General features: G+C 42.1%; 1 protein-coding gene across 7 annotated transcripts in view; it reads right to left on the bottom strand.

Annotated features, from left to right (window-relative positions):
- Window positions 1-3,173: 3,173 nt before the first annotated feature.
- Window positions 3,174-11,472, bottom strand: part of LOC137177390 (histone deacetylase 4-like) — a 70,061-nt gene continuing 61,762 nt past the window's right edge. For all 7 annotated transcript variants that reach the window (XM_067583676.1, XM_067583674.1, XM_067583673.1 and 4 more), the window contains 14 exons: window positions 10,994-11,189; window positions 10,154-10,287; window positions 9,926-10,028; window positions 9,776-9,822; window positions 9,212-9,319; window positions 8,590-8,645; window positions 8,233-8,320; window positions 7,967-8,086; window positions 7,523-7,620; window positions 7,118-7,236; window positions 6,790-6,923; window positions 5,134-5,218; window positions 4,826-4,970; window positions 3,174-3,999 (listed from right to left, as the gene is read on the bottom strand). In XM_067583676.1, coding sequence (XP_067439777.1) covers window positions 3,960-3,999; window positions 4,826-4,970; window positions 5,134-5,218; window positions 6,790-6,923; window positions 7,118-7,236; window positions 7,523-7,620; window positions 7,967-8,086; window positions 8,233-8,320; window positions 8,590-8,645; window positions 9,212-9,319; window positions 9,776-9,822; window positions 9,926-10,028; window positions 10,154-10,287; window positions 10,994-11,189 — 1,473 coding nt within the window. In that variant the 3' untranslated portion in view covers window positions 3,174-3,959. The remainder of the gene's footprint in view (window positions 4,000-4,825; window positions 4,971-5,133; window positions 5,219-6,789; window positions 6,924-7,117; window positions 7,237-7,522; window positions 7,621-7,966; window positions 8,087-8,232; window positions 8,321-8,589; window positions 8,646-9,211; window positions 9,320-9,775; window positions 9,823-9,925; window positions 10,029-10,153; window positions 10,288-10,993; window positions 11,190-11,472) is intronic.

Here is an 11,472-nt window from a genome sequence, read left to right as displayed (position 1 = left end):
CCTGATAGCTTGCATTTGCACACTTGTGATATTGCGCCTTGTAATTAAATTTTCCACTCAGAGAGAAGTCAGCTGAGACTCCATGCCCCTCGTATGTCCCTCAAACCAGAGACCTGTCTCCTTCACTCTCGTTACATACTTTCTAACATCATTGCTGTCATGTGCCGGGCAGCTAATTTGCTGTCCTTGAGATCCAGTACAGGTCAGAAAACCTGAAGAATACTGAAGATATCACTTAAAAAAACAGGCGATATAAAGGTTAAACTGCTGTCTGGTCATCAGGAATTCCACTACAACCAGCACTACTGATTATTGACACTACGCTAACATGGACTTTGAGTAATCAACTCACAAAGTGATAAAACCTGAAACATCCCGACATTTCCTCAGATTTTCAGGCACATACTTTACAAATGATAAGAGGATCTCCGTTAACTGTGAGTGCATCTGGTGAATTGATTTCATCCAGACAGCTCATCAAAAAAATCAATTCCTGCCTATTGATGTGGAAAATGCCTGAAATAGCACTCAATCTTCACCTTGTTTGACCCCCGTGGATAGCTTTTTACGTGTAAAAGCAAATGACACAACCAAAGACACTTGTATTTTTCAGAAATATATTTTATAGATGATGTCAGAGATGAAATGTTCAAAGCGTAGGTCCCAAAGAAAGATAACATTTTTCATCAATAGAGAGACAAACAACAAACAAAAAATAACTTTTTTTCCCCATTTACATGTAAACCAAGATTTGCTCTTGAGCCACAGTGGTTATATATAGAACTGGCCGAGGTGGTGGGTATGACAATCAAACGGCGATGCCCTTTTTCCAAACCTTTTCTCAACCAATATCCGTCGTTTCTCTACCGCGATCGCTGCTGTTTAAAAATCTTTGAAAGAGGAACATTCTTTGGGAGAGTCTCTTATGGTGTGAATGTAGCAGAGGTTTGGCAGAGCACGTTTCTCTCAAACACAGTCCATACATGTCATAAGTGCTGAATCATGTTAAAATCACTTATTGGAAACGATATTCAATAAGAACAATATCAAATGTGTCTCCGTGGACTCATTTGGACAAAGTCTTTTGAATTGTTTGCACACCAGAGAGGAAGAAAACCGTCCCCGGACCGGCACTCTGAGGCGCCACAGGGGAGGTTTTTTCTTTTTAAGCCCTCCAGTGTTCTTCTTCTATTGTGCAAATACATTTTTGTTACATAGACAAGCAGGCATGCTGACTCACAAACCATGCAAAGAGTTAAAGTTGGCGCGAGCAGACGGCAAAAAAAGAAAGAGTAGTATTAAAAGTTTCTACAAAAAATCCTCAAATTCATCTTAATAATAAAAAAAAAAAAAAAAAAAAAAAAAAGTTAAGCCAAATTAAACGATTAACAAGTGGAATGTTTAGTTAGACATGAAAAAAAATATCAACTCAACGTCAAATTTTACAAGTTTATAAAATGATATCAACATAAAAGAAACATGATAGTCGTCTTTAATCAGGTGTTTAGAACAAAGCAGATGGGGGGTTAAGTTGAATGTAATTTGATTTACTAGTAGTGTCAGATCACTTGAATTCAAGCAGGAAGAGAGAAGAAGGAGACACCGATGTTACGGAAAGTCAAACGTGATAGTGCAACACATGCTCAGAAAGAGATTTTTAAAATAACCGGCCGATATTTCCCATCCGAAACTTCCCGCTTCCTTAACACCCGTGTCACCTTCTCTTCTTTTCCCGCCGAGGAAAAACTCAGCTAGCTACATAAAACGGCCTCTAAACCTCTTTTTTTCTTTTTTTTTTTTTTTTTGGATGTCGTCACAGTCGAAAGGTAAGTGCATATCACCCATGCACAGGAGGAAAATGTGTCGATTAGGCAACAAAGTGATTTTTCACTGAAGAAAGTCAATTGCAGTGCCATGTAATGCTTCACTTTAGGGCAACTTGAAACAGTGCAGTCGAGTTAAATATGCTGCTTTTTTTTTTTTTTGCTTTTTTTTTTTTTTAAAGTCCATGGAGTAATATCATACACCATACTGTTTTTCGTTCACAATATCATAGCTGTCATTAGTTAGAGTACATTTATAAATTTTTCCATATACAAATCTCCTATAAACAGTACATGTTATAAATACACAGTTGATGAAAATGCAGAAAGGCTTAGAGAGCCGTAGAAAGAAAGAAAGAAAGAAAGAAAGAAAGAAAGAAAGAAAGGAAGTGTTGCTCCTTATTTTTGATAAATACAAGAAGTGACAATAGTACTAAGTATGTGAATGGCAGCCCTATAACTATCCAGAAAACGGATAAAAACACAGAACAAAATCTATGGATGAAAAAAGTTAGAAAAATAATCTTATACAATAAAAAATAAAAAGTGGACACGCTTACCAAACACATTTTTGATATTGTAAATCGACAACTTGATGTGGAAAAAAAAAAAAAAAAATCATACATGTAGATACAAACGGGCAATACTCGATTACTGCCTCTCAAAATATATTCAATTCAATATACATGACTAATGTTGAGCTCACACTAGTAACCAAGGTAGTTGCCAACCGGCAAAGCATGGGAGGTCAAGAAAATGCTCACTTTATCTGTGAAAGATTAAATTAGTAAACATTGAACTGGGTATCGGGAGCTTTTATCTTAAAAAGCCCAATACGAGAAATGTTTCCAGTGAAGTGGAGTGAAAGTACTACTGTAAATGCAAACTCATGCTTTGGCTTCTCTTGCTTGGCTTTCTCTTTTTCAATGACATTCAAAATCTTTCGGAAAAAAAATGGTCTGGTCTTTCTCTGCTCAAATGCATGCTTTATGTGTTTTACAAAGCGATGACTTCGGTTAAAGGGAAGCTACATAAAAGGCTAAACCTTTTGACGGTTCTCTAATTCCTTGTTTGAAGGTCTCCACGTTTGCACCTTTTTTCTACTGAAGCTGGCAACTACCTTTACAACCTTTTTTTTTTTTTTTTTTACAGAAAAATAGATCCATCCAAAAAGTAAAGTAACTCTTCAAGAAGAGGCTGTGAGAGACATAAATGTTGTCTGCGTCACGTTCCAAGTAAACATGCTGAAAGATTGTTTGCTTTATTTTCGTCGTTCTCGTCCAGCGAAGGACTGGAAAACTCACCCCCCCCCCCCCCCCCGGACCCTCTTTCTCCCGCGTCTCCCCCTCCCTCCCTCGCGCCGATTCCGTAGCGAGGAGAAATCTTTTTAACTTAAGGCAATCTTTTCCTGAACAATCCTGAAATCCAGCGGACCCTCGCCAAGGCACTCCTCCCGTTCATCAACCTTTCAACGACAGCGAGGTGACAGTCTCACCGCGAGATCATCGAGTCTCCGTAAAAGCCTACTTAAACTTCGGCCGACCAAAGTCCACAGTGAACTTGTAAAATATTATCTCGGTTTGCTGCGATGCCCTTGTTTTGTCAGGAAAAATAGTTGAGAGGAAAAGAGGAAAGAAAACTCCCGAGCTGCGTTCGACAGCCGGGAACGTCCGCTGTCCCTGGTGTCCGTACTGTATGTGGTCAGAGGGCAGCTGTGTAAAGCACCGTATGTTTCTGTTATCACACCTTTCTGTGATGAGACCTGATCTCGCCCCCCTGCTCCAAATACACTCACACCCCCCCCCTTGCTGCCGAGGTCGCTTGGTTAGCCGCTGTGGGCTAACGTGGAGGTGGTGCGAAGACTGACAGAAAAATGAGTGTCTCTGAGCGAGTGCCGCGAAGCATCGCTGTTTATGTTCAATTATGTTTTTTTCCCAATTCAGTCCTCTGTCTCCTGATTGGCTCCCTACTCTGAGGCTGAGCCCACCCCCTCTCCCTCGTTTTGGCCGAGGGGCCGCCAATCAAGGTGACTGACGTGGTGAGTGGGGTTAGGGGGGACTAAATGAAGGGATCAGTCGAGACTCTTCTCCGGAGAGGTCAAAGGTTAACAGTGTGACACCCTCATGTTTCCCTCCGTTACAGTGGTTCCTCCTCTTCCATCGGTTCCTCCTCCGGCCTGGTGGGTAAAAAAAAAAACACACATCAACAGATATAAAACTGTTATGTGTCCTCCAAACCTGCACTGCAGCTTTGCTTTACACGCAGATAACCTCCTGACCTTTACGGACTTGGGACTCAACTCACCCCGCCAGTGTTTGTAGGACAAGTACAGTAACTCAGAAACATCCCTCTCTTCTTTGACCTTTCACACATTTTTGGGGGAACAAATGTATTTTGGGAAACTAAATTTGGGTGTGAGCATAAATTTCAAATAACGTAAGCAACAAATTACCTTATATAGACTGAACTTGTGCTCATTACGTTTTAACCTTTTAAATATTTGACTTATTTGAGGTTTTATTTCAGAGTTTTTTAATCTAATAAACCCAATAAAAGATGCATTATTTGTTGGATTGTGACTATTCAGTCAGTTATTTTACTTCCTCAATAAACAGTATCACTAATATACGGAGCCCAGGAGGAGCCATGGAGAAAAAAAAACAACTAATCTGTGCTCTTCATTTAATAATTTGTGCTTTCTGCTCTCGTAAGTGACTGACGTTACAGGGGAAATGTCTTTGTCACTCTCTTCAAACTTCTGGCTGACTGAATGCATTTGGTGCCCTCTACAACAGGGAAATAGACAAAATAGATAAATCAAGAGCACTAATTCAGTAATCCATGGGCAAGAATTATTAAATCAAGAGCACAAATTAGTTGTTTTTTTTCTCCGTAGCCCTTTCTGGGCTCCGTCTTCAACATCTTCAACAAACTGGAAAAGATCATACTTCCTTCCCTCTGTAAAATAACTTTCCTTCTAAGCAGTGGGTTTAGACCCCTACCTGTGATCCATGGTGTTGGTGTTGGCCACGGACAGAGAGGCCATGGCGCTGACGGCCTCGGCCTCCTCGGAGTCTCCTCGTTTGGCCTCCAGCAGGGAGAGACCCAGCCGCGGCGAGTAGCGATGCACTGAGCGCCAGTACTTACCTGAGAAGAAGAAGAAGAAGAAGTGTCAAAGATGAAAGGAGAAACATAGAGAAACAGAGGTGACTCGATGCTTTATTTAAATGTAAGCAACCTAAAAATGTTACTAAATGTGTTTCCAGGTGATCTCTCTGTCGTGTTCTTGTGTAACTGAGGGTGAACTCACTGTGAGTCTCTAAAACTTTCTCCAAGGAGCGGACAGCGTTGGGGTTGGGCCTCTGCTCCAGGACGGCCTTTGGCAGCGGGTCCAGCTGCACGGGGACACACATACACAAAATATGAACACGAGCGTATAACAGGCTGCATTTCCAATATTTTACACAAGGCGTTGGTCTCAAAATGATGCAGCTGGGAACAAGAAACCATTGCGTTTAGTATTATTTTGATTTCTCCCATCAGCTGACATCTTTTCACTTTACCTACGTGACTAAAACCAGGCTCAGACTACAGGAGTTTTGGGCCGATTTATCCCCAACTCAACCCTCTCGACAATCGGAGGAGAAATCTGGTCTGGGACTTGGTGAGGGGTAATCAGAGGGGTTCACAGATCCAATCTTAAACCTCCAGAACTGCTCACAGACTCATCAGGGCTGCCCAAATAATTTCAAACATGTTTGATACTTAGGATTTAAAATTTGGATGATTACATCACTACTTTCCAAGCAGGAACACAGCAGCCAATAAGAGAGAGAGCTGATGGTGTTGCCAAGCAACGGTACACATTCTAGCCCTTGAGGCTAACGTTAGCTAGCACACTGCTGTTAACAGATATCAAAACTGACTAGTTAAAATCTCACCTCCGCCTTCTGTTTACATCTTCTTCCCCATGAGAGGTGGTGCATTGCTCCTTGTGGTACAATTATTTGAATCATATCCTGTTGTATGTGATGCGCCATTGTTTTTGAATCTTGTAGTGTGTGCATGTTTGAGATTAGAGAGAAGAACATCTGTGAAGTTTCTCCTTATGTGCGTGATGCAACCCCATTTCAAAATCAGCGAGGATTTTAACACTCCTGTAGTCTGAGCCCGGCTTAACCTAAAATTTTCATGTTCCTATGAGACTCTGAAATGTATTAAATCAAGGCAAGATTTCATAGTACAGTTTGTCAGTTTCTGATTCAACCAGAGCTGCAACGATTAGTTGATCATTTGAATCGATTCACAGAAAATGAATCGACAAAAAAGCCAAACGTTTGATGGTTCTGGCTTCTTAAATGAGAGAATTTGTTGCTTTTCCTTCTCTTGACAAAGTAGTAAACTGAATATTTTTAGGTCTTAAGTGCATGTTTGTTCACATTGGGTTGTAGGAAACTGTGATGAGCATCTATCAGAGTTTTCTGAATATTTACAGACAGAAAATAATCGGCAAATTGATCAATAATGAAAATAATCATTAGTTGCAGCCGCAGATTTAACAATGTAAACTTTCAAAACTTTCTTCTATTTATTCCACTCTTCCTTCCATGTTTTTAAAATTTAAATCACATATCTGATGGAAGTAGGATATTAAATTACGACAGAAGTAATGATACATTTACATGAGATTACACTATTTTTGCTGTTTTTTCCCCATTACATCACCATAACATGGGATTAAAATGAATGTAATCACTAGTTATTCAAATAAAGAGTCTTGTGTGATTGGGGCACATGAAAAAAAATAGGATACTAGGAGTAAAAATAAAAGGTTTGTGTGCCTCATTCAACACTAGAGATGCCCTGTTTTGTCCCATCAGTTTCCTTCCTCTTTGGAACAGCATGAGGGACACTCATTAGGATTCAGATCCTGCGTGTTGGCAAAGTGACCCCCCCCATCCCTTACCTCCTGGCCTAGCAGGGCAGCCACGCAGGCCTCAGAGGCGTCACAGATGGCGGTGAGGTCGTGACCCCCCTCCAGAGCCAGGACCACCCGGCCTCCAGCGAGCGTCATCAGCTGCCTGGTCAGATAGCCAAAACCTGAAGATAAAGGTAACAGGAAGGAGGTGATTTTATGTCATGTATGTGTCCATCTGAGCAGTTTTTCACCTTCAGAAACACAATTTTAAACCTCTGTCAGTCCCCAAAACTTAATATGCTCATGTGTTTTTCTCGTGTGGTTTGACTGAAGGAGAGTGTGATAAGAAAAACACTTCAGATAATCTCGTACGCACATTTGGACGTCAGGTTGTAGCCTCCCAGCGGTGGAGGGTGTCCCTCCACGGCGTCGAAGCCAGAGGAAACCAGCACAATGTCCGGAGCGAACTCGTTGGCTATGGGCATCACCACTGACCTGAGAGTGGGAGGGCGGGGTAGAGAGATTAAACAGTGCCAATATTTCAATGAAAATAATCAATAGTTGCAGCCTACTAATAATAAAACAATAATCTACTGGCAGATATTAAATTAACAGTCACCTCCTTGGCACATACTTGTAGTTCAAGTATGTACAGTAGATGCTGCTGTTGAACATTTCCTTTATATTTTTCTATTTTTTTTTCCAAGTTCAAAGAAATCCTCAAACTGAATCTTTCCATCTGAAGCCAAACTGTTTTGTCTGTGTGTGTGTGATTTGGTACCTGAAGGCAGCCAGGTACTCTGCATCTCCCATGGGTGGGTCGAGACCTCCGGTGAAGGCAACGTTGACGTTGAACCCGACTCCAGGACCGCTTCCCACCTGCAGAGGGAAGCACGTGTGTTACTGACATTCAGATGTAATACGAACAGGAAGAGAAAAAGCCCCCAAAAAGAACTTGACTGGCTGCTCAGTTTGTCAAAATTACCAAGAAAATGTTCTGTACTGTGTTATTAACTGTGTGTTAAATTGAATATTTTGGGATTTTGGACTGTTGGTCAAACAAAAGAAGTACTTTGAAGACGTCACGATGGACTGATGTTGAGCAAAAGTGGAAAACAAATGGCAGACAATCGTAGTTTATTTAAAATGAACTAACATAGCAGAAAAAAAACTGAACCCTTGTCCAGGACGGTTTCCAGGGTTACGTTAATAAAGACACACTCACCTCGTCAGGTGCCCCGCTTCCAGGGAAGAAGTTGCCGTCGTCGTAGCGATGAATCGACAGGTAAAGGACATTGGGGTCATCGTAGAACGCCTGCTGGGTGCCGTTGCCATGGTGAACGTCCTAAAGGGTAGACAGCAGGCGCGTTATGTAATCACAAACTCGCCGTGCCGTTTACACTCCAGGTAACTTAAAAATCTAACTGTGTCGAGCAAATCCTGTAAAATCAAAGTAACCGCGCCCTCTACGTCACATGACATGTGACTCACCCAGTCCACGATGAGGATTTTGTTGACGTTGAGTCTCTGCTGCAGCAGTTTGGCGGCGATGGCCACGGAGTTGAAGTAACAGAAGCCCCTGGAACAGCAACAGAGAGTAAGAAGCTGAGTGGTCCCGCTGTGCCAAAGCACTTTTCTGCTCAATTTTGATGTTTTTATAGCTCATTTTAAAGCATATGAAAAATAAATAAAACAATTCTTGAAACAGCTGGCAGAATAAAGACTCTCAGTACTTTATGTGCAAATAAACTCAATGGTTTATATCATTTCTATTCCAGACGAGTCTGGTATTTGTATATGCGTAGATTAAGTGTCTCCAGCAGAGTGTGGTGACGGCTGCGGCCTTACATGGGAGTGCTTTCCTCTGCGTGGTGTCCGGGGGGGCGGACGACAGCGAAACCATTCTGGAAGGACACAGACAGGAAGGACAGGACGGGAGCCCGTTAGTCACCGTTCAGTGTTTCCTCTGCGTTCGCTGAGCGGTGCCAAACCACCGCTCGAAGCATTGTAATTCAGCCACAAACACACTCAAAAGCAGGAAATACTGAATACCGAACAGCTTGTGGTTATACCGACTACAAGGACATAATAACAGCGGTTTAACTACGCTCACTCTGACATAACTGTTAGTGGCTTCTGAGTTTTTGTTTCAAAAAATAACATTTTAAGGAAAAACAGAAGCCTTTTTTTTCCTGCTCTCTTTCCTGTCAAGACAATAGATGGTGGTAGAATCATTATAAATCTGTAAGTATATCAAACAAACCTACTTCACAAGGTTTTCCTGAGGATGTGGGGTCAAATACTACAGTATAAAGGTCATGCACTCATTTTCAAAATCCTTCAAGTAACTTACCCTAAGACAACCCTGCAATATCTTTAAGATATTAAGCGACATATATTTCTTCTTTACCACATGGAAAAGACGTAAAGAGACGAGAGATAACGACCAGACGAGCGTGATGGCGGTTACCTTCAGCTCCCCGGTGGCCACTTTGAAAACCAGCTCCACTACGGATCCGACGGCGAGCCGAGCGGCGCTGGAAGAGTGGACCTCGTTCCAAATGGTGTCGCTGTCCACCTGCAAACACACACACACACACACACACACGGAGTTACCGTATCTGAGCCGAATCAACAACGTGGGAAATAAACTAAAGGAACTGAAGACACTGAAAAGTCGTGGATTCAAAATTTAAAAGCTGTTGTTTCTATTTAAACCAACTAAGAAAGGTGCAAATACATTTCTAGCAACTATGACTAAAAGCTTTCTTATCTATCAATTTTTTGTGGATTTTTTAGTTTTATTGTACTTTAATGACTTTTATTTTCCTCTTCAGTGTGTTATTAAATGATACTGTGATGCATTTCTTTGCCTTATGTACAAAAGTTTCAACTGCCTGTGTTTGAAAGGCTTTACAAAATAAACTTACCTCTTTCAAACAAGACTTCTGTAAGTTTTGTACATTTTCAGACGTATTAATTTTTTAGTTTTCTACGAAACTGAACTGCTACCGCTAATGAGAGCGCTACTTACTCCCACTCCTCCACACGGTAGCCGTACGAACATGGGAGTGATTGAACCTGAAGACGGGGAGATAAACATTAGATGAAACACGGTTAGTAACTGCAGATCAGGAGTTGTGTAATACTGCTGCTGCTGCTGTGTGTGTGTGTGTAAACTTACAATCAAGTTTCTGTCGGAGAGGGTTGGTTCCATACAGCAGGACGTGGGCTTCAGAGTGAACCGTCTGCAGCTCTTCCAGAGTGGCCTTCCTCCCACGGATGCACTACAAACACACACACACACATACACACACACTCAGGAATGCAGCTCTCACATAGTATGCCGTCTACTACTTTGTGTGATGTGCAGCGTGGAGATATTTCCAGATATTATGTAGCGACTCCGTACCTCGCACTGCGCTCTGAGTCCGGTCTCCTGCAGCCGGGACCAAATGCTCTGAATCCGGCCGGCGTGCTCCGGGTGACTGTTGGTGTTGCCGCACATGCACTGGTGCTTCTGCATTAAGGAGTCGTACACCAGGCCTGAGAGGAACACACACATACGCTTGTTAAAACAATGTCTGTATTTATTTCCTGTATTCATAAACTTTTATGCTTAATTGCAGACAGGTGAGCTGAAGGTTGAAGGTTTTATTTTGAAAAGCAGAAGCGTCTTTACTCTCATTATCTCTGAATTACACATTAATATGGAAGAGTGACTGAAAAAGCTTGATATTCACATTCTGATGCAACTTTGACAAAGTTTTCTATGCGGTTTGGAACTGAGTGGGAGTGAAGTAGTACAAACTGTAATAAAAATATCTACGACTTTGGTGCACGCATGCAAAAACAGTCAACATTTATGTAGCCCCCTGAAATGTGAAACCATCTGTCAGTGCTGCTCTGTTGCTGTGTAAGAGTTTCTTTCCTCTAGATGGGTGAATGCACCTCTATTTTTGGTGATTTCTTTCTTTGTTCGGAGTCAAGATGTCTGAGAAGAAGAAAGGAGTGGGAGTAGTGGGAGAAAATTTACTCATCAAAGCTCATTTATTACTGCTAGCAGATGGAAGCCGTTTTTTCTTTTTTGGCCAATTCACCTGCTTTTTTGGATAGAAATCTCCCCAAGTGTATGAGGAAGGAAGTGAAGTTTGGAGCCAAAGAACTTCTCAAATGGATGCTCGAGGCAGACCGGAGAGGCTACCATCATCAATAATCACTACTGGCGGTTTTATAGCGATTTGAAAGTGACCTGTGGTGAAGCGAGGCTTGACAGGCGGATCAGGGGCCGGGACGCTGATCGGGAAGGAGGAGGCCGAAGCGGGAGACGACTGTGCCCTGGACAGGGGGCGGTGTCCCGGGAAGGAGATTGACAAGCCCGCAGCTTCCATGGAGGCCTGGTAGTTTCTCAGCTGGTGGATCCTCTGCTGCTCTAACAACAACGCCTGCTGCTCAAGAAACACAACATAAATAAAGAAGATGAATCCCGCAGTTATGGTGGTGAGTTGTTCGCTGAAATGCTTAAAATTGTAAATGCATTAGGGGAACAAAGGGGAGAGGAATTGCTTTGACACTGCAAGTACAATTTGTGGCCAAAAGATGGCAGCCAAAACAAATGATGCAGCTTCGATTTTCCCACAGCGTTTAATCACGGAGATGCCATAGGACAGAGAGAAAGAGAGGAACACTCCCACAGCCCAAATTACATTTCTGTGTCTGGAGTTTTTTACC

Source organism: Thunnus thynnus, chromosome 24 (assembly GCF_963924715.1).
Source record: "Thunnus thynnus chromosome 24, fThuThy2.1, whole genome shotgun sequence".
NCBI lineage: Eukaryota > Metazoa > Chordata > Actinopteri > Scombriformes > Scombridae > Thunnus > Thunnus thynnus.
The sequence above is the reverse complement of the archived record's forward strand: the minus strand, read 5'-3'. Positions and strand labels throughout refer to the sequence as shown.